Source organism: Marmota monax, unplaced genomic scaffold (genome assembly GCF_021218885.2).
Source record: "Marmota monax isolate L192 unplaced genomic scaffold, Marmota_monax_Labrador192_F-V1.1 WCK01_AAM20220418_F8-fsc00052, whole genome shotgun sequence".
NCBI classification, from domain to species: Eukaryota; Metazoa; Chordata; class Mammalia; order Rodentia; family Sciuridae; genus Marmota; species Marmota monax.
The window spans coordinates 11,110,719-11,138,155 of NW_026693473.1; the positions used below are offsets into that span (position 1 = coordinate 11,110,719).

General features: G+C 36.7%; 2 protein-coding genes across 3 annotated transcripts in view; one reads left to right on the forward strand and one right to left on the reverse strand.

Moving 5' to 3' along the window:
* Atp13a5 (ATPase 13A5) overlaps positions 1 to 6,202 on the forward strand; it is a 113,979-nt gene extending 107,777 nt beyond the window's left edge. The window contains exons 28-30 of the mRNA XM_058583577.1: positions 524 to 612; positions 2,915 to 2,995; positions 4,596 to 6,202. Coding sequence (XP_058439560.1) covers positions 524 to 612; positions 2,915 to 2,995; positions 4,596 to 4,856 — 431 coding nt within the window. The 3' untranslated portion in view covers positions 4,857 to 6,202. The remainder of the gene's footprint in view (positions 1 to 523; positions 613 to 2,914; positions 2,996 to 4,595) is intronic.
* On the reverse strand, positions 4,237 to 27,069 carry Plaat1 (phospholipase A and acyltransferase 1). Of its 2 annotated transcripts, none has more exons than XM_058583578.1 (4): positions 26,935 to 27,069; positions 18,692 to 18,830; positions 14,734 to 14,999; positions 4,237 to 9,415 (listed from the first exon to the last, which is right to left on the reverse strand). In XM_058583578.1, exons 1-4 carry the CDS (start codon positions 27,016 to 27,018, stop codon positions 9,314 to 9,316), a joined length of 591 nt encoding a protein of 196 aa, XP_058439561.1. In that variant the 5' UTR covers positions 27,019 to 27,069; the 3' UTR covers positions 4,237 to 9,313. The 2 variants fall into 2 exon arrangements, with proteins under 2 accessions (XP_058439561.1, XP_046313977.1); XM_046458021.2 differs by lacking the exon at positions 26,935 to 27,069 and adding an exon at positions 26,567 to 26,778 and having other exon boundaries at positions 4,238 to 9,415.
* Positions 27,070 to 27,437: the final 368 nt, after the last annotated feature.

Consider the following 27,437-nt stretch of genomic DNA (forward strand, 5'->3'; position numbering starts at 1 on the left):
AACTTTTCTGTTGCACCTAAAAAGAACAGTCAGAGGTCAGTTTAGAGAGGCTGATGGGACCAAATTGGTGAAGGCTGGAACACTGATCACAGATTCTGGGACTTTATTCTCCTAGCAGTGAAGAAGGAAATGCTGCCAAGAGGCCTATTCATTCCTTATGTGCAGGGCTCACTAGACAGGTGGAGCTAATGCACCAGGGCCTCTCTGGTGACCATTCAGATGGTCAAAGCAGGATGTCCCAGCCTCCAGGAATCCACAGTTGAGGCAACTCCCTTACAGAGGTTCCTATATACATTCTTCTTTAATGAACATCCTTCTACTTTCAGCCTTATTCAGGAAAGATTTTAAGATATCACCTTTATCATATAAGCACTGAACATATTTTAAAACATATGAGCATATATCAAAACATCTGAAGATGTATCCAGTGTTTGCCCAACAGAGATAATTGATTCTGCAATGTGTGCCAAATTATATGAAACATTCTTTTAGCATCTAAAAATAATGTTTGGTGTTTCTTCAGATATATTTTCATTTTTGCTGATATCTGCCTCGGGCCTCACGATCTTCATTCTGTTTTCTGATTTTCAAGATATATACCAGGGAATGGAGGTAAGTATCATTTATTTGCATATCTGACATGATTCATATTCACCATGGAACATATTTACATTGTTATTTGCAGCTCAGTTATTACCATATTCTCTCTGACCACTAAATATGTGAGACTATTTATATTTAGACAAATAGCATTTCTATATCTCACACATATTTTCATATTACTTGTACTATCATTTGGGCACATTTATCCTTTTCATTCAGAAAATATTATGTTTGAATACTTCATTCTGTATATTATACCAATACAATAAAATTAATGCATTAATACAATAATGCTCCAGCTTTAATGTTTTTAAACACATAATAGAAATCTTTTATAATATCATTGTAAGGATAAAAGAATAAGCAAACATGTTTGTCCTATTAGACATTGACTATAAGGAGTTTTTTTTTTTAATCAGTCAACATCATTTGATCCAGGATATATTGGGTTAAAATTAAACTCATAAAGATGTTATTAAACCCATTCTTGGACTGTTGCAGTGAGAGATACTGAAGAAAGAGAAGGATTGGCTCCTGACTTTCAGGCTATAGTTTTGTTGTGAAGATGAGCCACACCTAAGTGAGATGATGACAGGGCCACCTGGTGCCATCCATGCTGAAGAGAGTCTCAAGGTAGCACTGGGAAGAACATAGGAAGCAGCACTCACTTTGGGTTGTAGCTGTCCATGAAGGCTTCACAGAGAGCATGCAGCTTGCTGGGATCCAGAATCAAGCTGGATTTTGCTGGGTTGGAGACAGGGATGTTTCTGACCAAGGAAACATCCTAGACACAAGCAGAGGGAGCTGAAAGGGCCTTCTTCTGTCTTGGAACTGCAAAGAATGTAGGGTAGCAAGAATCAAAGCAAGGCTTGCTTTACAAAGGAGCTAGAGGATTTGCCAAAAGTGCGGCAGTGTGCTATGGATTATGAGGGAAAAGAATAAAGATTAAAGGAAGGCTTGGATGGACAAGGCAGGCAGTGAAGTTTGGACTTATGCCAAGACCAACAGGGAGTCATTGAAGGTTTTGTGGAGGGCATTTAATAGGCAGACTAGTTAGATGATGGCAGGAAGGCTTTATGCAAGAGTAGAGAAGCTGTTGAGGAAGAAGCAGCTAGAAAAAGAAAGCTCATATCATCAGGTCATTCATTCATTTACCAAACATGGTGGAGCTCCAGAGTATGCCTGGTGCAAGGTTTACAAAGATGAGTAAGATGTGGTCACTGCCCTCAAATAGTTTAGAAGCTAGGAGGGAAGGCCATGGTGTAATTAATTCCAAATCAAGTGCCTCCTAGGTCAAAGGTTGGAGAAGAGCCCTTATGGATCAGGGTAGTGGCAGCACTGAGATCCTACTGGGCTGGATTCTCTGTCTACTAGGATCAGAGCCACCTTCTCCAAACAACCTTCTACCCAATGTGTAGCATTTCACAACCCTTTTAAAGGCTGTCTCCACTTGAGGAAAAAAATGACCACATGTTATCTTGAAATAACTCATATCAGGATAGGGATGAGAATTTAAGGTAAGCATTTAGATGCTATGGGGGCTGTGGTTATTGACATCAGGAGAGCTCAGTCCCACACAAAATCATCCATCCAAATTCTAGTCTGTGGGGTCAGAAATGGGGCCACCTAACTACCTTTTCACTGTGGGTAAAACCATGGGAAATGGTGGCTCTTGCATCTACTAAACAAGTGTAGTTGATCAATGGACACATTTTTATCTTTAAAGGGGGTTGGGCGAGATTTTCATAAAGCCATTAAATTTGGAGCCAAGAACACATGTACTTAGTCTGTCAAAATAAGCCTGTATCTCTGTCCCCCTTTAGATTTTATGATGTATCAATTTTACTGAAAAAGAAATGAATTCCAAGTAGATTTTGCTTTGAATTAGAAGAAAATTGGAAAGTAATTAGTAGCTGAAGGAGTCAATCTTATCCCCACTTTCCCATTTCTCAGAGGATAAAAATGAAGACACAGAGGCTCCAAAGTGTCCTCTTTCTCACATCTGCCACCCACGGCATACTTCATCAATAGATACTGTCAGCCGTGGAGGAGGCAGAGGCCAACAGGAGTCCTGCCATTCTCATTTGGACTCTGGCTCTGCTTTTTACTTATTGGCTTTGAGTCAGTGCTTGGGTAAGACTCTGTTTCCAGTTTTCTCATCTGTAGAGTAGAGAAGGAAATGTGCACACACACCCCACCCCCAAGCTCAGACAATTATGATAAATACATAAACTAAGATAATTGATATGTGTATTTTTAAAGTGTAACATAAGCAATGCATTGCATAATGATGGTATTTCTTTTACTACAGTTTATCCCAACCATAACATCATGGAGAGTTTCGATTTTGGTAGCAGCCCTTACCCAGTTCTGTGTTGCCTTCTTTGTAGAGGTAATTTCTGTGTTTCTTATTATTTTTCCAGAGAGATAAACAAATAAAGGGTCTTATTCTCAACAGATGCTCCTTTATTCCCAACTACTTTGGTCCCCCAAACTGTAGTTATTAATTTATTTTTAACACATATTCTCTGTGGGGAAAATTCCCTAGACAGTGATTTAAAATTCTTTGAAGCCTACTAGTATTTTCTGCACAGAAAGTAAAACATCAAATTAATTCTAATTTTGCCTCACATAAAAGCAAGGTATTATACTTTTCGAATGTTATCAATAATCTAGGAGAGCTGAGATGAGGTGACCTTGCATTGCTAAAATTCAATAGGACCTTTTAGAGGGAACAGCTGTCTTCAGGAGGACAGCCCTGATGAAGAGAGATGGGAAGCTGCCTTTGTTCTTATCAATGTCTACCCTTGAAAGTCTTCCCCTCTCACACTGGTCTTCTGCTTGGTGTCACTACATAACTTTACCCACACAGTATGAAGCTCAGGTGCTGCTTTTCAAAGGGAGAGTTAGAAAAATAAATAAATAAGAGTCAGGTAAGTAAGTCCCTTGGGAAAAGGAATCAATAAAACTTTAAAATATGTATCTATATACCTATAATATATAGATATTATTTATATATATATATGTATATGCTACATACCTATAAATACATACTATCTTGCATAAAATAAGAATTAAATTTTTCATATTTTTTAATTCCAATTTTGATACTATATTTTACCCACAAGAATGAGATCCTAATTAGAATAAGATATGTCCTTTGCCTGTATAATTTTGTCAAAATGGTTTCCAGTGTCATGTATAACTAAGAAGAACCAACAAAATAATTTTTTAAAAAAACTGAACAAACAAAAAGGCAGACAAAAACCCCTACATGTATAAAGATACTCATCTCAGTGTATCTACAGTGGCAAAATACAGGACTGAAGCATTGTCAAGTATTTAAATAGTTATACATCAATTTGAAGAAATGCCATACAGTCATTAAAGATGATTATTAAGACTGTAGCTGTATTCTTACTGCAATTATATAAAAACTTTTAAAAAACTATTGTTACTATTTTAAAAGATTATTCATGACATTAAGTCTAGTATAGACAGTGGAATGCAAAATTTGACCAATTTTATTTTTATAAATGTATGAATATTACATAAGAATGAGAAGAAAGAGAAAAGGGAACTCAAAAAAAATGGAAAACAAAAACCCTTTGATAGCTAGAGCTCAACCATTCCTTCAACATGCATTTATTTGGCACCTTGTATGTGGCTGGTAGTAAGTAGCAGGATTAATAGGGGTTTCCCATTTCTATATATTGCTATCATTTCAGTCTGTCAGAAAAGGAATCCTGAGTGAGTCACTAGCCAGGATTTAACCAGAAAATCTGGATAGGTGAAAGGCCGTATGCTTTCGGCAGGTAACTGTGAACAGAAGCAACCATTTACTTCTTAAAGGAAGAATAAGGGGACCTCAGGGAGGAGAAGCAGCAGCAGCAGCAGCCGCCAGGAGCACAACCCAGGGGAAGTGTGGGGAGCTGCCTGGCTGCACGGAGACTGCACAGTGATTTGACTGTTTTTCACATCTAATTTTCCAGGATGCCATCCTTCAGAATCGAGCGTTCTGGCTGTTGATCAAGAAAGTATTTGGATTCTACTCTAAAAGTCAATATAGGACCTGGCAAAAAAAGCTGGCAGAAGACTCTACCTGGCCCCCCATAAATAGGACGGACTATGCAAGTGATGGTAAAAATGGATTCTACATCAACAAAGGCTATGAAAACCATGAACTGGTCCCAAAAGAAAAACTCAAATCAGGGGACCAAATCAAAGAACAGCATTTTTGGACCAGACTCTAATTGGAATTGTTATACGCATTGAGCAGCATCACCCTCCTCCAAACTAAAACATGTGGAAGGTGAAAAGAATGTACCCTTTTCTTTTTGCTGTCCATCTGATCATCTGAAGCACATTTCTCAGTGCACTTAGCCTTGCAACAGAGGACCTTGAATTTATCTATTTTGACTATATCCTTTCCTATTGGGAGAAAAAAATGCATTTCTTGGGTTATCATTTTAATATGCTTTATTCATATTGTATTGTTTAAAATGCACAGCTCTTAGGATAATAAAATTAGAAGTACAAACATCAATAGAATAAAGAAAAGCTAAGGAAACATTTGGTCTTTGAAAGTTTTACCAATATGTTAATTATCACACAAGTTTCTTTAAATCTTACATTCATTTGTATATATATATATATATGTACATATCTTTTTACAAGATAACTAAATTCCTCCTTTTTGCTTCACTGTATGGTTTTAATAGAAATAAGTATTAACATTTACTTCAGAAAATTCAACCCTAACTATGTAGTAAGCCAGAGTCATGTGGAAGTGGAGAACGGCAGAGATTTGTGTTAATTGCATATAATCTTAGCACAGGCATAGCTAATACCTAAGCAAACTCCACCAAAGTTTGACAATTCCCAAAGTATTGAGCTAGAAGGTCCATGGTAGATCCCCAAAATAATGGAAGGCTGTTAAAATGTGCTTTTCACCTCAGAAAGCCTGGTGCTTTGATTTATTACTGACACACCAAAACTTCAAGTAAGTTCTGGGTGAAAAAAAAAAGACAGGCCAAATTCAACATCACTTGTCTTATAAACAACCCTAAGAAAGGGACCCATGAAAATCCTCTGGCTTCCAGATGACCTTATGCTCTACTTCATCTTTTAATTATATAAATCATTCCAAATGCACATGAAAGACAAGAAGGGTACATTCTTTACAAATATATCCTTCGCCCTATCTACTTATATACACATACATAGATAAATGTGCATATATAAAATGTATATTTTTCAGAGGAAGAAATTTATTTCTGGTGAATATTTGAAATAACCTACTAGGTTTTCCTTAGAATAATAAATCTAATTGTGCCAACTGAACAGATTTTCAACAGACCATAGGCAAAGCTAATTGCTGGTTAACTAAAACCAGTTCCATCCCATAATTGTCAAATGTGTGCCTAATATCATGATATATGGATTCAATATGAAATAGCCCTGAGTTTACGATCTGTAATCTTTAGGACTGACAATTTTTTTCAATATTTTAGCAATTTCCTCCTGTAAATAGCATTATAAACTATGTTACTCAACCAGTAGCACAAATAAACCTTCTTACATAAAAATAAACTCAACATTTTGTTGTTGTTTTTTCCTCCTATTAACAGCTCTTTGGAGAGAGATCATTTTCAAAATGTGTCTAATTTATTGCCTAACAACAACATACAAATATTTTTTGAAAAGAGATTTTAGCTTATGATTAGGAAATGTAATGTTAACCTAAATATATGGTAGCCCAGGTTCCTTGAGTTGACATCTATATTTAGTATTTTGACTTTTAGAATGAAAAGATTCAATTGATATCAGTATAACATTTAGAGAGCATAAACATATTTTTTAAAAAATCCTGATTTTCAATACAAGTACAGTCTGGTTTTTTTTTTGTTTGCTTTTTTTCAGTTTTACTAACAATCTATTAGGGATCTGGTGGGTGGTGATCCTTATTTCACATTTCTTTTTTGGAACATGAAAAATTAAACTCCATAACTGACTGCCAAAAATACGTTCAAAGGAAGGTTTAATTATGTTAGGGGAAAAAAAGTTTGATCAAAGCATGATAAGCATGATGACACAGCAAATGATGGCCTTGATGACCTGCAGGAAAACAAGGTAGGTAGCCTCAGGTGGCTTGTCCCCAAGAAGGGACCTTTTTATGGGGAAACCATGATTAATTCTGTGAACTAACTTCTAAGGAGAAGGAACACTGTCACCTCTGACATTATCAATCCATGAATTCAAAAGTGCATTTGTGGCTTTATTCTGCACAGCTAGGACTCTCTTTTGGAGCAGAGACCTCCAGGGTGCTCTAGAAAGATTTGACTTTTGGCCCTCAGGAAATTAACTCCATCCTCTTTCACTCACCAATGTTGTAATTCTGCAAAAGCCAGGTTCCCTTCCTTGGGTTAAGATTGGCCCTGTGTTTTGAACATGTATTCGTCAAATGCTTTTTCTGCATCTATTGAGGTGATCAAATGGTTCATGTCTTTAAATCTATTGATGTGATGAGTTACGTTGATTGATGTCAAATCAACCTTTCAACCCTGGAATAAGCCCCATTTGATTATGGTGCACTATCTTTTTAATGTTTTTGTATTTAATTTGCCAGAATTTTATTGAGAATTTTTATGTCTGTTTATCAGGGATCTTAGTCTCAAGTTTTCTTTCCTTGATGTGTCTTTGTCTGGTTTTGGTATTAGGGTGATACTAGCCTCACAGAATGAGTTTGGAAGGGTTCCCTTCTTTTCTATATCATGAAATAATTTGAGGGGTATTGGTGTTAATTCTTCTTTGAGGGCCTCATAGACCTTGGCTGAGAATCCTTCTGGTCCTAGTCTTTTCTTTGTTGGTAGGCTTTTGATGGCATCTTCTATTTCATTGTTTGAAATTGATCTGTTTAAATTGTGTGTGCCCTCCTGATTCAGTTTGGGTAGAGTATATGTCTCTAGAAATTTGTTAATGTCTTTGAGATTTTCCATTTTACCGGAGTATAAAATTTCAAAATAGTTTCTAAATATCTTCTTATTTCAGTAGTGTCCATTATGATATTTCCTTTTTCATCATGAATTTTAGTAATCTGAATTTTCTCGCTCAATTGCCTTAAATGGGGAAAGGTAACAAGCTGCTGCCAGTCTCACCTTAATTCAATAGCTCTAGAAAGCGTCTATTCATTGACTATTTCTTGGGAGTAGGACATAAAGAAGCAGAAACCTGAATTTAGAATAAAAATTAAAGGGCTTAGCATGGTGGCACACACCTATAATCCCAGCTACTGGGGAATCTGAGGCAGGAGGATCACAAATTCAAGGCAAGTGTGAACAATGTAGTGAGACACTGTCAAAATAAGAAGGGCTTTGGGTATAGATCAATGGTAAAGTGCTTGCCTCACATGAATGAGGCCCTGGTTCAATCCCCAAAACCACCATCAAAAAAAAGGATCTTGTACCTGGTGGAAGACACACATACCTTCTCAGATGATCAGTGGGGGAAGAAAGTTTGGGGGTTGTCTGGAGACAGAGCCAGTGCCATGAGAAACCAAGGGTTACATAAGGAAAAAGGAGGGAAGAAAGATTAGATGTCTGTGGCCAGGACTGCAGTGCACAACCCCTGCTGTTGACATTACTCTTAAGCCTGTGATTAGCTTGTACAGTATTTCTGGACATGAGGTAACATCTAAATCAGTGTAATAGGTCCAAGACTTTCACTGTCTTTTATCTACTTTATCTAATGCCATGCTTTTAAGGATGGAATAAGGAGGTAAAGAGGCAATGTGGTTTATGGGATAAGTTATAGTGTCCACTATCATCTTAGAAAGACCTATGCCTCACCTTTCCTTACCTGCAGTAATGAAGAAGTCTACTCAAATGGTAATAAATTTAAATTCAACAGCTAACCAATAAAATGTAAGAATAAAATCATGACACTCCTTGGCTTATAGTACAAACCTTAAAAAGCAGTACAAGATATTGTTTCCTAATTTTGGCACTTTAAACCAACGTTTGATGACCTCTTGCCAAGGTTCAAATGTCAAACCCCTGAAACATTCAAAATGTAACTGTAGAAATAGCAGCCCATGTCACTCATGGATTGTCATGTGCTCTTGACAAGCAAGTGAATTCCAGAGAAATCACTGGATCTGAAGTTGGGAAGTGAAGAGCTCCTCCCGTGCTCTTCCCACCCGCCTACACCTACAGAGTGTGGGAGTTGGAGGCACACCCTCAAAAGGCTTGTCACTCACAGGTCCTCAAGCTGCCAAACCAGAATTTCCCAGTTTCTTTTCTCACAAGAAAAGGAATATGAATTAACATGTCAACCTAACAATCTGGGGTTCTAACTTTGCTTTCCCCTGGAAATGGTTCTCTATCCCTCTGGCAAAATAGCCACCCTTAAGGAAATGGAAAACAATATTTACAGTAGAAGATAAAATGTGATGTGATTTTCTTAAGATTCTCTGCTGGCTCACTCAGAGGCTACAGCTTTTTGTTCCAGCTGCCACAGCAAATCTATGCTAGTAGGGAAAGAAATTTCCTTGGCTCAATGATAAGATAATATCAGAAAGCAATTTGTTAAAGAGCCTGCTATCCATCATCAGAATTTGGAACAATAATGATGCGTTGAAAGATTCCAGGTTTTTTTTTTTTATTTTCCTCCTCACAAATTCCTTCAGTTCCAATATCTCTTCAATAAACTGTTAATAGTATTTTGCTCTTTGTCTTTTTGAAAACAAGCCCAGGAATGAGAAGGCACCAACAGCAGCTGTCACCCATCCAATGGTACTTACTGCTCGGCTGGCCTAAAAGAAAACAAGAAATAAAAAATACATCTTATTCTATACCCATTTCTGTGTCTTAAATGAAGCTTTGTTTTGTTTCCTAAACTGAATACCCATTTTAATGTACAATGAATAAAGTTCAATGCCAAATTAAAATTCTAGATGAAAATGAAATAAAAGTATAATTTTTATAATTATGTAAATGGTATAAATACACATTGATATGTATTCTTTATATTTTTGAAGCACTTGACAGTATATAGACTAGTTATGAACCCAGTACTACTAATCATCACAGTACACTAGTAAGAGAGATAGAACTATTCCTGTTTTGTAAAACTTAAGAGCTTGTAAGTGATTTGCCCAAGGTCATACTACCAAGATGCTGAGAGATAAGCTGAGTCTTCTGGAACCCCATTGCTCTTCCTCTAGCAGCCCCTACCTCCTGAACATGCACTAGTTTGAGTAAGTCTGTATCAGGGTAGGTACAACGTGTATGGGTGGGCATGTTTCTCTGACTAAAGAATGTCTATCAATAAAATAAGGATATGATCTAAGCTAAATACCTATAAGCTCTAATTTGGTAGATAAAATTTGTAGTCTGGTAAACAGATTTCAAGAAAAGTCAATACTGATGTTAACTATCATGTCAAATTAATTTCTCATATAGACAAAATAAAAATAAACCACTGTCAAGCTCAATTGTCCATAAAGGAGTTCAGACATTTATAGCTTTAATGGTATTAATCATCATCATGATGAGGGATCTAATGAATATTCATGGTTTTAATGACACTCAACGGATATTGCCTTCCATCCACATGGGTTTAAGTGCAATTTCATGACCCAAACAAAGGTCACATTCACACACTTCAGAGTCATCAGGTGTTCTGAAAGCAGCATTTGTACTCTGGGGTGTAAGGATCAGGCAAAACATTTTTCTCAAATGACTTGGGAAACAGTCCAATAGTTGGAAACTTGACCTAGGTCACGTTTGCCTATGCCTTCTGTCTAACCAACAGGATTCCAGCCTGGGCCTGCCACCCATAGACTATTGCAAGGTAGTGCTGCCTTCCTAACTCCTGCTTCCCAGTTGGAAATAACAGGAAGGTCCAGGGCCAGGAAAGAGGCACAGAGTAGGAATATCTGCTCCAAGTATTTGAAGCATGTATTCCCTCAGGCCTCTAATTGTGACTCACTGCCTCTGCTCCAACCTGTAGTTGCTAGGGAGAGTAGTACTACCATCAATTTGCCCTGAGTCCTGAGAAACCCTATTTTAGTTTATAATTTTAGCTTTGTTTATTTGATTATTTATTTTATTTATAATGTTTAAATAATTACTACCTAAATTATTCCCTGTGAGAGAACAAGAAGTCAGAGCACCCCAAGCACATGGGGGTGAGGGGAAAGCAGGAAGATGTAGGATACAGGAAGAATTCCCAAGACAGGGCCACAATGATAATCAGAAAGGAGAAAGGATTGTAAATCAAGCCCAAATCTAGTATAATTCCAGACAGAAGCTGGGATCCCAGGAAGGTCTGGTACAGGGGAATGGAACAGCAATTGACAGATGAAAATGCAATGAATGTTACTGGTATAGCTCTGGAAAAATGACAGGACCTTGTGCATAGGGTAGATCCAGAAAGGTGCAAGCCTAACTGACTAGGTATCTTTTAGCTTCTAGAAACACAGATGTTAAAGAAATCTCATAACTATTAGAGGTTTGTGGAGGGGATAGGTAACCTGATCCCGAGCCAAAATTCATTGAGATTACAGGACAGATTTCATTACAATGAAATCACTTCCAGCAGTACATGCACTTTCCCAGGCCCCAAATTCTCATTCATTCCAAGTCCCATCATAAATAACAAAATCCTATTTGACTGGGACAGTCCCTTGGATTTACAACCAATGGGATCTTGCCTGCACAGGATTTTGACATCTGAGGATATTCTTGGTGAAGCAGCATGCACGGGAGCTCTTTATTTCATGGCTCACTTAGGGTTGTAAGACCACCAAATGTGACTCTGCAGACTTTATCTCTGGAGGCCTCTGTCTGTGGGCCATTAATAAAGGCCTCATTCTGGGGATCCGTGCGTGCCCACTGAAACATTAGCTAATCTGGAGTGGCTGTGTACAGATATCAGCATAGCAGGGTCACAGATGACTATAGGGTATATCAAATGTCTCCATTCTGAGACCTGAAGGCTCCAGTGGTACACTGAAGCACAGGCAGGGTGTCATCATGTGTTGTTGTCATCAGGTTTATTCAAGTATGTGGCTACCTTATACAAAGACAAACACATTTTAACCCATCGTGGCCCACTATCCTATATAGAAATGAATATCTGAGATGTGATGAATTATTAATTTGTTGGGACTATAACATTAAAAATATTGTTTTTTAAATTTTTGGAAAACACAGAAAAAAGCCATAGAATAAGAGAAAACATTTGCATGATAAAATTTGACAAAGGATTGTTATCCAAAATACACAAAGAACTCTTAAAATTCAATTGGAAAATGAACAACCCTATTAGAAAATAGGGAAAAGGCACATCAAGAGACATATCACCAAAGATGATCTGGAATTTCCAAAAAAAAGCATATGAAAAGATATCATACATATCAGTTAGCTACAAATTAAAACAATAATAAAATACCACAATATGCCTATCAAAATAGCTTAAATCCAAAACACTGACAACATCAAATGCTGGTGAGGATGTGGAACAACGGGAGCTCCCATTTATCCTGAAGGGGAATGCAAAATGGTATGACCACCTTGGAAGACAGTTTGGCAGTTTTAAGAAATAAGATATGAGATGTTGATGGTGAAGGAGAATGTACGTTTAAAGAAAGGGGAGAGAACTCAGCTTGATTTCACTGTGATCCTAAAAACTGCTCTAAAAAACTGTCATTTGATTTTTTTTTAAATACAGAAAAACAAAGAAAAAGGAGGATGGGACGACATCCTTCCACCCTTCTTATAATTTTTGTGCATTTTTAACTTTTTAAATTGTAGAATTACATAGCCATTTTCTAAGAAAATGTTTCTAAATTCAAGGCCCCTAAGCCTTAAGGGGATCCAAAAAAGTTAATCTAATACTAGCCATTATTTAGTAATAATATTAGCACTAGCTATTATTTAATAGTAATGATATTAATTATTAATGAGTAATCCAAGTTCTGCAGTTTCTGATGGGGATTTTATTGGATCTAACAAAGATATAAAAAATTCTAAAATAAATGTAATTAAAATATCCATTGTTGGCATGCTGTTCATCAGGATAAATAATGCATAACACAGTATGCTAAGAGACCTCAAAATATGTCCCAGATCTTTTAAAAAAAACCTCATTGTAGAGAGTATAAAATAGATAATGCACCCTAGGTCGCCTAGCTAAGTGGTAAAGATTGGGTTCCTGCTCACATCAGCAGAACACTAGCAGTCAGGGAGGCTCCTAAGGCTGTCACTGCACCACTGTCATTAGAACATACAGGAGCCAAGACCTACCACTGACTGAGGAGCAGTTTGTTTTTCATGGGTATTAAGTCTGGGTATGAAAGATGAAAAGATGATGGGTTACAAGTTTGAATCAAAGCAATAACATGATTTTAACTACTTTTTATTTAATGTCACTTTTTACCTTATTGAAGTATGATCAATATGCAAAAAGTCTACAGACACAAATATCCACAAACAAAATGTATACAAGTAGATACGTTTGGAAAGAAGTATACACCCAGGAAATCATCATCACAATCAATGCCATAAGCTTATCCATTACCTCCAAGTTTCTCCCATTACCTTTGCTGGACTTTATTGTATTGTTTTGTTCTTTGTTGTATTTGGGTGGTTTTTCTCCAAATACATCTTAACATAAGATGTATCATCTTAGCAAAATTTTGAGTATACAACAAACACAGTACTGTTAATCATTTGCACTTTGTTGTATAATATATCTCTGAACTAATTTACATATAACTGAAATTTGTGCCCTGTGACTAATACCTCCCCATTTCTAAAGATTCAAAAAATAAATAAATAAAAATCACTTGCTAAGTGCAGTGAACAACTTTATCATTAACAAAAATGAGGAATGGAAATTGTTTCCTATCTATACTCATTTTCAATGCAAAAGGTGAAGAGGAATTTGTGTGTGTCCTCTGTGTTCTGGCTCAAAAGCAATTGATCATTCCATGTGAATAGAACATTAATTATGTTAATGTACTTCCTAATGAGAATGAATTTCCAATTATATTATTTTCTAATGAAAACAAATGCATCCTTTCATTATGTTCTATCTCCAACTTTTCCAAGCTTTTGTGAGAAGAATTAAACCTCATTTCTTTGAAGTTTATATAATTGATCCACTATTTTAAAATACTAGAAGCCTTTAATAAATTTGAGTTCTTAGAATATTATTGAAATTGTACAGAGTTATTATTTGAACTTTTAGTCTTCTTTTTAAAGTTTTTACAGGTGACAACTCCCTAGAGTTTAACAGGTATGAAGCTATTTTTGTTATTTTAATTTAAGAAATGAACACTTTTATATGTATTTTGGGTGAAGAGGACTTCCTCTTGTAACAGTTTTATGTATTCATTCTCTTTTATCACCTTAATAAATCTTTGGGCTAAAACATCAACTATGAAACTGAACTGGCAGCAGAGCAAGTAGGGAAAGGGCAACTAAAGTAACCATGTGATTAGCTGGGGGTTGGCTATACTATACAATAGTGATGATGACTGCCAAAATTACAAAGTACTTAAAGTTAATCTGTTAAAGGACTTGAAAGGCTTGATGATTCAAAGGATCTATTTAAAAAGCACAAAATTGCATTGAAAACTAACAAAAAAGAATGCAAGGAAACAGAAAACATTTATAAACCCATTAAGGCATGTTATCAGTTGGCCTCTACAGGCCACTGGAGAAGAATCTCAGCATGACCATCTCTGTTTGTGGCAGATGCAGCCAGCAAAGCCAGCATTGTTTTCAGTATAGTCTCTTTAGCACATGAGTTTATTGATTTGAGACAGCTGCATGGTGGGGTAATAAGGAAAGTGTGGAGAACAGAAGGCAGGAAGACTAACAGAAAGATATGGTCTCCATTCTACTTTAAGTCCCTTCCAGCTCAAAATTCATGATGTCCCCCTTCTAGTCTCAGCTTGATCATTGACTTGCTTACATGACCCTGGACAACTCAATTTCCTTCTCTGTCCTTCAGTATTTTCATATTTTTCCCTTCTCTCTGTTGCCTGAGACTTTTATCATAGCAAACAGTTACTATGTTCTCAAGGTAAGAAACTTCTTGTGTCCCCTAAAGAAAACTCACCTGCTCTGAAACCCCTTCTCCATAGCGAAGCAAAGTCACAAAATGCTCACAGTTGTTGACCAGTAAGTCATATGCCACCTCTTGTCCAATAACAAACTCTGACCGCTGCATGACTTCATCCACAGGGAGAGGGGGGTGCATTTCATCATATTTATTGTTTATTCGGTATTTGTCATTTCCTACCACATCCTTCAAGAGCTGCATCTTCACCAGGGCCTTTGTGCTGAACACAGACTTGGCACTTGTAAATGCCGAAGGAATGCCATCTATAAGGACAATTCTGGTTAGCAAGGTTTAGTGACCCAGTCTACTGAACTCCACTGCCATTTAAAGACTTTGGAAATGCTAGAATGCTTAGACCTAGCTGTGCTCCTTACATACCATTAAATAATAGCCCATTTAATCTTAGACATAGCTCTCTCTGTGTGTTATCAATAATGCTCATACCATATGACTAGGAATGCATGAAAATTTTTCTGAGATCTTGATTTTTTTCCCATAGAACAAATTGGGTGAGAGCATCCTATCTATTTTTGGGAAATAAGTTCTCTATAGATTGGTGTTATTAAACATCTTGGTTATGTGTTTCTAACACAGTACAAATAAGATTATTGCTCACCTTTTCTATCACGCAGTTTCTTTCTCAGCATCTAAACCCTTAAGCCAACTAATTGAGGCTTAGCAGTAGTGCACTGTGATTAGGAGGCTTGTCTTTAGCACCTAAGCTGCCTTCCTTACGGGATCACCTCTTCATGTTTGTTCCTTAAACTAAACTTCAATATGGGGCCCTATTTCCTGTTTTGAAACCTGTATGGTAACCCAGTCCTGTGAGAGACAACTTGGATCAGGATTAGGCCCTGCTTTTCTCTTTCCAATTCCTTTGGCCAAGAAACTAAGTTCTGAAACTAAAACTAACCTCAGTAGATACAATACCCCAGACCTGGCCCCTGTGGAGTCCTATCCTATGTTACAGGATCTGTGCCCTGCCTCTCCACCACAGCTGCCTCTCTTAGTAAGCACACACACAGAGGCTGCCAGGAATCTTTGTGTTCAGACCTATCACTATGAGTTCTTGTGGCTGGACAGGCATTTCCTCAGGGCCAAGGTCTAATGGCAGGCTCTGGTCTCTCTCAAACTGCCTATGACTACTATGCCTGGCCATGTCCAGGTGACTCATGAGAGGAAAGGTCTCCATATAATCTGAATTTAGAAAATTTCTCCCTTATTAATAATTAAAAGCAAACTTTCTTTTCCATTATCCTCTGTCTATCCTCCTTCCCAATAGAGTAGTACTCTAACTTTATACACTGAAAGTTTTACACATTAGAAGCATATTTATCATAGTTAAAATTACTAAATTTTTTACTAGCCTGATGCAAAAAATCAGGAAATTGAAGCTCAGAGAGATAAACTGACTCAGAAAATATCACAGTAGTTAATAAGTGAAATAGAAATTAAATTTTACTCTACAGGATCAAATCTCACTACTTGAACCATGTTAATATGGACCTTAAAGTGAAAACATTAATATGGAATTTCATAGTGGAAAATAAGAAAACAGCTCACATTATTTTCCAATGTGAAAACTGTAGAGATAATGTAGATGTGTGAGGCTACTTAGTGTTAATCACCAGACTTTGGAAATTAGCAGCTGTGAATTGTAAATGTCATTTTATTTGCTATTTCCACTTACAATACTTTGGAACAAAAAGAAAGTAACTCAAAATGTTGTAAAAAACATTTCATTAAAATTCTCAGAACTTCCCGTGATAGTTAGACTCAGGCCTACACACACTTATCTTTAAAGATATCTTTTAAAAAAGTATTCCATATTATTTGCATATATTATTCCTAATAAATTTGTGCTCATTAACTGTTTAGAAAATACAGAAAAACAAAGCATTAAGTTTTAAATAGAAATTACTCATCCCATCACCTAGAAATAACAACCAGTATCACTTTGATGTACCTATATGAATGTCTCTTACTAACACATGTATAGGTACATGCATATGTATGTATTTATACAAGTTATTCTTTTGAAAACCAAGTATTATATTGTTTATTGCATTTTAATCTTCATTTTTCAAATAAATATTTTATCAATACTGTTTCCCATGCAGTTAAACAGGTCCAGGTTATTATTATTATTTTTTTAATGACTGTTATATTGGCTATTGTTTTTAATCTACCCAGCTCCTTGTCCCATCACTGCCTGTTTCTTATTGGATGATTCTGTTTGAGCTAACCATAGTATCCTGTTGTTCTGGGCAAGGTGATGGTCCAGGCATAGGTATGGGACCATTTAGAATTACAACAGGCAGGGCTCTTTCCTGTTAAGTTATAGACTTTATAAAATGAGAGCCTCAGGCTGCTCTTCATCCTCAGTTTGTTAGAGAGACAAAGCCTGGGAGAATGAAGGCATAGGAAAAAGAATGCAGATATGAGTCCAAGAGTCCTAATTGTGTTCACATCCTACATTAGACACCTCTGAGACCAGCATCACCTCTATCCTTTGTGCAGTTCCTTTCAGTGAAGCAATGGCTTTGCCTTTTTACCTTTTTACTTAAGCTAATTCTAGTTTTGTTACATGCAAATAAATAATTCTGAAATACAGATACTAAACACTCTGTAGCTAAATAATAATTTGTATAACTGTTCCCCTATTGAACATTAAGCCAGTGTCGATTTTTTTAAACCATTATAAATGAGGGATAAGTGAAGGCCCTAACGCAGAAGTATTTGTACATATTTCTAAATAGTTCCCCAGACTCCTGGAAGTACAATTAGAGTCAGAGAATATGAACTCTTAAGACTTAATTCGTACTAAATTGCTTCTGTGACTGACACTATCAGTTTACATTTCCATCAACAATATCTTTGTGTTCATTTCGCTATTCCCTTATCAACACTGATTGCTATCACTTTTTATCCTTTGCTACTGAAACAGGCATGCAATCTGTCTTTGTTCTATTTTACAATTTGTAGATGACTACAAAGTTGAAATTTTTAAAAATGTGTGTTAGTTTTTGCTCTTCTTTTACAAACTGTTCACAATTCTTCGTCCATTTGTTTGTTGGGATTTGGGAGTTTGCTATCCTCTCAGCCTAGATTATCATTTCCCCAGATAGAATCTGACTTGTTTTCTCACCTCCTTCAAGTTTTTCCTCAAACAGTACTTTCTTATGAATTTTTCCTGACCCCTTTATTTAAAATCACAACACCTCACCTCCATCTCCCTCCCTGCCTTTGGCACTTCTTATTCCACCTATTTGACTGATTTTTTTCTATATCACTTATCTCCCTTCTAACATTTACTACTGTAATTTGTTTTGGGGGTTTCTCTCAGTCTCTCTCTCTCTCTCTCTCTCTCTCTCTCTCTCTCAAAATATAAGCTTTACCATGCAGGGAGATGTCTACATATCTAACAGTATTCAGCACATACTAAATAATCTATGAATAGGTGTTGAATCATCTACTTGTGTTATATAAATATTCTGTAGCTAAATAATAATTTGTACTATTTTCTATAGTAATGCTTTCCTCATCCTGATCAATTTTAGAAACTCAAATTTTTTTTAATTCTCCCCTTAAATCCACAAATTCATGAATAATATAAATTACTTATATGCAAAATAAAAAATATTAAGTATTAAAATATGTTATAAGGATATTGAACTTAGTCATGTTTGAGCATGACTAATAAATAACCATCCCCAGATGGTTATTTATTCTTTAATTGTCATTTTTTTTAGTATAGAGGCTTTACATTTTAACATTAATTGGCTTTTGTGATTTCTTCAATGACAATGTGCTTCCCTTAGAATGTCCTTCCTAAATCTAGATTAGCTTGATTTATTTACTTTCTACATTATATCTGTTTTATGATTTTGTTTATGATTTCTTCTTATTATAAGAAAACTAAAAAACTCTAGGAGCTACTAGAAATAAACCTTACCTACAGGTGCTATGTTGATGACATAACCATCACCCAAGTACAGCGCCCAGTGCTGATAGCCAGGACGGAACACTTCAATCAAGTCCCCTGGGTGGGGGTTGCCATGGTAGTCCAAACTGAAGCACCCATTAAGCGCCATCTGAAAGCATAGTCACAAGGATGATCTAGCTGATAAAAATTGCCAAAAGAGAATCAGTTCATGACTTTAACAGAAATGGAGAGCACAGAATTTATCAAGACTGTATTCCTTATTAAAGACTTAGACCCATGCCACTGTGCTTCTCTTGAAATGACACCAACACTAAATTATATGTGCAAGTTGTGAACAAATTTTTCTGCTCTTATTTTCTATAGTAATGCTTTTCTCATCCTGATCAATTTCAGCAACTCAATTTTTTTTTATAATTCTCTCCTTAAATTCATGAATAATATAAATTACTTATATGCAAAATAAAAAATATTAAGTATTAAAATATGTTTTATTTGGAAGAGAAAGGAGGAATAGAAAGTAAATGCTGCATATATTTGTTTTACTGTATAAATGCTCAATCTATGAGTACACTAAAAACTACTACAAAATTTCTATATGCTGGCACTTAGCATGAAAAGTCAGGATTCCTGAGCATAAGATCAGAAGTCTTTTAGCCTTTTGTATTCAGCAAAGTAAAATCAAGGAGAAGAGGAAGCAGAGCAAGGTGGTTCTCAGTACAAGCAGGACAACTTAGAAGGTTGGGTGGTTTATCATATGGATGAATCAGTCTGAAAATTTCCAAGTTGGTGAGGTTTTTATCTCCTTCTAAGTCAATACTCTTTGAAAAAAAACCATATAAGTCTCTGACAGCTGATTTTTATGAAGGATACATTTTCTATGTATGGCATAGAAGTAGAATAACACAGCAAAAGAAAGTTACATCCATCCATCCACAATCAGAGGAAGATTTAATGTTGTATGCATGTTGAATTTCTAATTGTCAACAGAGTATTCCTCATCATCTCACTCTAATGCAGACATGTACACTCATTTACAAAATAAATTCAAGTGCCAGAAATGGAAACTTCCAAATCATCTAGATTATGATTATAATAGCATAGGCTAAGGACTTGGGAATGCAGACTTTCTTTCTTTCTTTCTTTCTTTTTTCTTTTTGGCACTCTAAAAGTCTTTTATACAGCAATTAATATTGGAAGGGTGTTTTCCCAAGTATTTGTGTGCCATCTGTTGCAAACTTCAATCATCACACTGTTACAGAAACGTGGCCAAATATAAGCTGTCCATCTGTTAAAAAATAACTATTAAAACCCCTTTATAGAAACCGTTAAGTCTATCCACCATCACAAATATGTCTGAGTCTTATTAATATGACAGTTCACAATTTGGCCACGTGGGGAATAAAAGGAAAATAGATAATATACCATGACATAAACAAACACATTTCCCATGAATAGGAATCAACAAGCACACACAGCTGCCTACTGGAATTTGGGACCTATTATAGCTGAACTTATAATAATAACCACCATTTGAACAGGGAGCACTTTGTAATACAACTTCCTTTTTTAAGTGCACCATCTCAATTAACCCTAATTAAATGAAAAAAAAATCCTCACAACTATTTATCATATTATTACCCAATTTTACAGATAAAAGGTACCATAGCAAATGCCAACTTTGGAAAATACCCATTGAGACACTTATATTATAAAATAGAAAGGGGAAATAACTGGGCTAGGCATTAATAATGTGAGCTTTTCTTTCCATCTTCTACTTGTTCTTTGTCAGTTCTATAATTTTGGGCAGGTTACTCAGACCCATTCTCAGTTTCCTCATTTTGAAGATAGGCATAAGAATATAGAGCTGACTAACTTATCTCAAATATCTGTTGGAAGAAACTAACTCTTGGTGAGCTGGTTAAAAGTGGAGACAAATGCTTTATGAAAACTGGCAAGAGCTGGATAGGTGACGGTAAGGGAGAGGTGGTTATCTGCAAAGCTTGAGATTGGCTCATGACTGATATGTGATTTTGGTTCCTTTTCTCCTCTTCTAACCACAATTGATAATTCTATGAGATAGACAATTCTACCACAAAATTTTAATCTATTTAACACATTTTCCATTTCTGATTTATGAAGTGTAAGTTAACTGATTACACAAAGTCTATCATATTTATAAAAAGAGATAACAAGGAAAACATTTCACACAAGATATTCCTCCAGAAAACAAAGGGAGGAGCCTGAAGGGTAATGTGCAAGGGGATAAGTGGGTTTTGACACTCTTCTCTTAGAATTACAAGTTATTGCAAAATGAGACTTCAGATTCCATCAAATCCAATGGTCTCCCAACTTGTTTTAGCAGCAGGGACCTTATATCCAACCAAATATCAGACCCACAAAAATGTAAAATGTAAAAAGAAACAGTGTCTGTGTGTAATCAGAAAGAGTGCAACTACCCCTTCCTCAGTTGCTATTGCTACTGAGGTTTCCTGGGATCCCAGTGCTATGAGGGAATAGAATGACATATTCCAAGGACTGAAAGAAAATAACTACAATCATATCCAACTGAGGCTTTACCTCAGAAATTCAGGAGAAATAAAGACCTTCTAAGATAAGCATAAACTGAGGGAATTTGTGACCACCAGACCAGCCTTATAGAAGATGTTTAAGGGAGTCCTACATCCAAAAAAGAAAGACACCTACCATCATGAACATATGAGAAAGAATAAATCCTACTAAAAGACTGAATATGCAAAAGATAAAGAGAAAGGAATCAAACATTATCAATGCAATAAATTACCAAATCATAGAAATGAACTAAAGGAAGGAAAAAAACAAAGAATAAATAAAATACCTAGAAGAAAATCAGCAAAATGATATATCAATCCTTATCCACCAAAAATAACCTTAAATATAAATGGATGAAATTCTCCAATAAAATATATAGGCTTGCTGAATTGTTAAAAAAAAATGTCCAACAATATGCTGCCTACAAAAAAATATTCCTGACCAGCAAGGATACACAGACTGAAAGTGAAAGTGTAGAAAACTATATTCCAAACAAAGGGAAGCCTAAAATGGGCAAGAGTAGCTATACTTATATCTGACAAAATAAACTTTAAGACACAAGCTGTAAGATGAGACAAAGGAGATCACAATATAATGTTCGCCGAGTCAATTTAATAAGAGTAAGATAAAACAATTATAAATTAATACACACCTAATTTTGGAGCACCCATTTTATAAAACAAACACTGATAGACCTAAAAGGAGCATTCATCTGTAATACAACAATAGTGGGAGAGTTCAACACTCTGCTTTCATCAATGGTCTGCTCACACAGACCAAAAAACAAACAAAAAAATCAACAATGAAACATCAGTTAAAGTACACCACAAATCAAATGGGCAGGCACTTAATCTAACAGCTGCAGAATACACAATTTTACAGTTTATAGAACCTTCTCTAGACTATACCATATATTAGGTTACAAAACAAACATTAACAAATTTTTTAAATGCAATCATATTGTGTATCTTTTTTAATCACAACTGAACATAACTAGAAGTCAAAAACAAAAGAAATTTTAGAAATTATATAAGTGCATGGAGACTGAACAATAAACTTTTGAACAAACAGTTGGCCATTGAGGAAGTTAGAGAACAATTTTAAAATTTTCTCAAAACAAAAATGGCACAACAAAGCCAAACTTGTGGGTGGTAGCAAAAGCAGTACTATGAGAGAAGTTTATAGCAATGAGTGTCTGCTTCAAAAAATTGAAAGATTTCACATAAGCACCCTAATGAAGTATCTCAAGGACTTAAAAAAACAACAACAAACCAAACCCAAAATTAGTATAAGAAAATAAATAACAAAGATCAGAGTAGAAATAAATTAAATAGAGACTAAAAAAAGTCCAAAAGATCAATAAATGAGAGGGTTCTTTGAAAAGATAAACAAAATTGCTAAACCTTTGGCTTGACTAACCAACAAAAATCTGTTTCCACTCTCACCTCTATTATTCAATATAGTAATAGTTATAAAACAATTAGGCCAGAGAAAGAAATAAAAGGCATACAAATACGAAGGAAACCAAATTATCCTTGTTTGTGTTATTTACATATTTACATATATAAATACATATTTAAATATTATACACACACACCTTTAAAAACAACTAGAAGACTATTAGAATTGACCAAAAAAATTAAGGAAAGTAGCAGGATCCAAAATCAACATACGAAAATTTGTGTTTTTTCTATACACTGATAACAAACTTAAAAAGAATGAAAACATGAAAGAAATAACCACAAAAAGCACTTAGGAATAGACTTAATTAAGGAAGTGAAAGACCCCTACAATGAAAATTACAAAACACTGATGAAAGAAATTGAAGACACAAAAAGATGGAAAGACCTTCCATGTACATTGAAAGACCTTCCATGTTCATTGAAAGAATTAATATTATTAAAATACCCATACAACCCAAAGTGATCTACAGACTCAATGCAATACCATCAAAATACTAATGACATTCTTCAAAGAACTAGAGAAAACCATCTTTAAATTTATATGCAAGCACAAAAGACCGTCAACAGCCAATGCAATCTTTAGAATACAGATCAAGGCATCACAATAGCTGTTATGGTTTTTTTTTTTTTTTTTGTTAACACCACCAGATTTCAAGAAATACTACAGAGTATGATATTGACATAAAAAGAGAAGTACAAGTACAGATCAATGATATTGACATAAAAAGTATGATATTGACATAAAAAGAGAAGTACAAGTACAGATCAATGGACCAGAACAGAAATCCCAGAAATAAACCCATACATCTGCAGCCAAATGATTATCAACAAAGGTGTCAAAAACACACATTTGAGAAAGAACAGTCTCTTTCATAAATGGTGTTTGAAAAATTGGTTATCCATAAGCATAAGACTGAAACTTGATACCTATCTCCCACCCTATACAAAAATCAGTTACAAATGGAACAAAGACCTAAATGTGTAAGACCTGAAATCGTGAAACTACTAGGAAGAAATAGGGAAAATACTTTAAGGCATTGGTGCAGGCAATGATTTTCTGACTGGAACCACCAAAGCGTAGGAAACAAAAGCAAAAATAGACAAATGGGATTAAATCAACTAACAAGCTTCCTCACAGCAAATGAAACAATCAACATTGTGGAGAAACAACCTACGGCATGGGAAAAAATATTGCAAACTATACATCTGACAAGGGGTTGATAGCCAGAATATATATAAGGAAGTCAAAAAACTCAACAAAGAGGAGGAGGAGTTAGAAGTTGGGGAGGGGGGAGGGAGGAGGAGGAGGGGGAGGAGGAGGAGGAGGAGGAGGAGGAGGAGAAAAATAATAAGCCAGGCACAAAAAGATAAGTACCACATTTTCTCTAAAATGTGGGAGGAAAGAAAAAAAAAGTTAATTTGAAAGTAGAATAGTAATTAATAGAGATTAGGAAGAAGAAGGTGAGGAGGGTAAAAAAGGGTGGTGTACATTACATGCATGTGTTTATATTCCATATGTATAGATGGAATATTAAACTGAACCTCAATAATATGTACAATTAGTATGTGTCAACACAAAAAGATAACTGTGCTGAAGGTATAGTATGAAATAAAATGCAACATTTCTTTTTTTCAGTGCTAAGGATTGAAACCAGGGCCTTCAATATACCAGGTAAGCATTCCAACATTGAGCCACATCCCAGCTCTCCATAACCTGTAACAATTATTGATATATGCAAAATCTGAATGAATCTCCAGAGAAGTATGCTGAATGGGGGGCATACTTCATAATCTCCCCAGTATATAACAACCTTGAAATGCCAAAGTTATAAAAATAGAGAATGGATCATGGTTGTCAGCGGCTATGGAAGTGATGGAAGAACATGGTGTGGCTATAAAAAAGTAAAAAGGGAGAATTATAGTGGTGACTTGTTAACAATTGTGAACTGATTATTATGATCACTATTTTACAGATGAGGAAACAAATGGAGACTCTAATGAGTTAAGTGCCAGACCTAATGTCACACAGGTAGAAAGTGACAAAACTAGAATTTAATTTTAGATCTTCATACTTCAGACTTCATACTCCTTTTTTTATACCATTGATTAATATCATTAATCAAAGGAATAACTGAAGAACATTTCATCTTTTCCCTTCTTTCAAACACCTATTAGATGGAGAAGCTGTAAAAGCACATAAATATGTATTTCACATAAACATTTATATGCAGAACCAATGAGTAATGGGAAGTGGAGTCTTGCTAGGGAATTCCTGCATCTCTCCTGCCCAGGAAGTGTCAAGGTGGGGCAAGAAGCATCTATAAAGTTCCCAGACTCAAACCTTAGGCAAATGGCTATAACCTGTATGCTTGTCTAATGTGATTTACCTGGACCACATCTATCAATTTCATTCAGGCACACATGTGTAATATGGTACTTTATAAGTTTGAGATAACACAGAACCAATTAAAGATGCATTTAAAAAGTCCCCTACTACAATCTCTGTGTCAACTTTAAGGTAAAGATGTTTCAATTTAACAGTTCACTTGCACAGAACTGCATGACTTGGTTATAATATAGTGGTATGAGGGCAAGACTTTCATCTTTGTAGCAGAAATTTCCCATTTCAATTGCCAAAACAGGCTGCTCTGTTTATAGCTCCATCTTGGTCCCTGGGGATGCATCAAAAGAAATAAGTGTTTCCTGTATAGTCAGGGACAGAGTGGAACTCTCAGCCTCCTGTTGTGATTTGGACCCTTTCCCATTTCAGCTGAATTCTCTATAATACTGCTACACTGAAGTGCTTCCTTGAAGCCCTTTGCTACCAGACTGGCGCATCTCAGACCCTCACAACTACATGGATCCTTGGTCCAATAATCTCTCTCTACTGCTGAGTTCCACTCCAGGGTAAATTAACTATCCTCAGCAACAGCACCACCAACATGTTCTGCTTGGAATCTTCCAAAGCTCCCCATCACTGACTCCCAGTTTTGCTTTCTTCATAATTTTGGCCTCTACGCATCCTATATTCTAAATAAATCAAACCATTTTCCCCCACATACATCTGAAGGTGATGGCTGCTGTTTGTGATGCTGGATTTGTTTGGGGGTTTTGTTTGTTGTTTTGCTAACATTTAACCTTTTACCCGAAATTCCCACTTCCAAATGTCCCCAAGCAAAGATCCAGATCAGATGCCACCTCTTCCCTTAGGTCTTTCTCCAATCAGCCAGAAAGATATCTCCTTTTGATTTTCCATATAGCATTCTCTCCAACGGCCCATCCCACTTCCTACACCTGTGTCAGTAACTGGTGTCTGGGGAATTTTCTCTTCTGCCTCATATGGAAGGCTGGTTCTTGTTCATCTCTAGACTTTCAATTCGTGGCAGAGTGTTTGACACAAATAACTACCAAGCCAATGTTTCATGAATGGAAGAATAAGAAACTGAAGCTCAGGGAGGTCACAAGTGGCTGAATTTTCCCATTACATGAGTCATATTCATAATCCTGAATGCCAAATAGCACCATCAAATGCTAAGATAATCTTGACCCCTAATACTACTATTCATATTCATTTCAGTGAAGGATAGTAGGTGTAAAAAGCCTTGATAAGCAGACTGCTTCTAGTCCCAGTTCTGCCACTTCATAGCCTCCTCAGTGGAGGAAGCAAGTCTCTTTTTTCGCCCCCCCCCCCCCCCGTGGACTCAGTGCCTTCATTTGGGGGAGGGGGCGGGGATGAATTAGATCAGATGCTCTCTAACCCTAGGAGCTTTTGTGAAAGAGGTTCCCGGGCATCTAGAGGTCCTCCTTCCCTTCGCCAGCACACCTCACTCTCAAGCCCGGGGTCTCCCCTCACCCGGCAGCAGGTGCTGATGTCCCGGGTTCTCCCTGGCTCGCAGTTGCGGACCCTCCTCCTAGAGAATCCGGGACGACTCCATCAGTACCCGGAAGAGGCCAAGCCGTAGCGGTGGACCCCCACTGGCCTGCCACCAGCGCCAACGCCAGCCCAAGGGCTCGAAGACCGCCCCTCCGCGGGCGCTAGGAGCTCAAGGCACTGCGTTCGGCACGCAGCAGCGCACGCGCCCCACGCTTCTGCTCAAGGCTGTCTGCTCCGCCCCCAGGTCGGGGCACTGCAGCCAGAGGTCCGGTCCGCCCCGCCCCGCTCCGAGCCCCAGCCCTCTGGCCTGCCGGTTCATCTTAGTTTGACCCTTTATTTATACCCACCTCCATACACAAGCTGCACACGCTGCACTCGCTGCACCCGCTGCACCCGCCTCCACCCAGAAGCACAGACATAGCACGCCCCATGCACAAAGAAGCACACGAATCCAGCGCTCAGAGCGCAACCTCGAACAGTTATATCCCGGCCAGCCGCTTGAATCTTTCTGCAACTAACTTTCATGATACCAGGCGCTGTGCTAGGCGCTGCGGTTATAAAGTAACCCATCTAGTTGAACCTAGACACGTTAGTATACCCTCATCAGCAATTCATATTACACCCTGTTCTAGCTCTACATGAATTCCTCCAAGGAGGAAGAGATCCTGGTCCCTGCACTCCAAGAAAGCATCCAGGAGCGAGGATACACAAAAGCCAATTCCTTTTGGATTTCTCCCTGTCACCATTCCCAGGCCCAAGGTTTACAGAGTCAGAGTAGGGAGAAGCAAGAAGATCGATGGAAAAAGCATGAGTAGCCCCCCGCTGGGCCTCTAGTGGGAAATTTACATGG

What these genes read in the sequence shown, in the direction of transcription:
- Plaat1 (XM_058583578.1), bottom strand. Translation starts at nt 27,018, where the DNA reads ATGGGGCGTGCTATGTCTGTGCTTCTGGGTGGAGGCGGGTGCAGCGGG. An exon ending in CATCAACATAGCACCTGTAG is followed by an intron (nt 15,000 to 18,691) that starts GTAAGGTTTATT and finishes TTGTCCTTATAG; the next exon opens with ATGGCATTCCTTCGGCATTT. An exon ending in GAGAAGGGGTTTCAGAGCAG is followed by an intron (nt 9,416 to 14,733) that starts GTGAGTTTTCTT and finishes GTTTTCTTTTAG; the next exon opens with GCCAGCCGAGCAGTAAGTAC.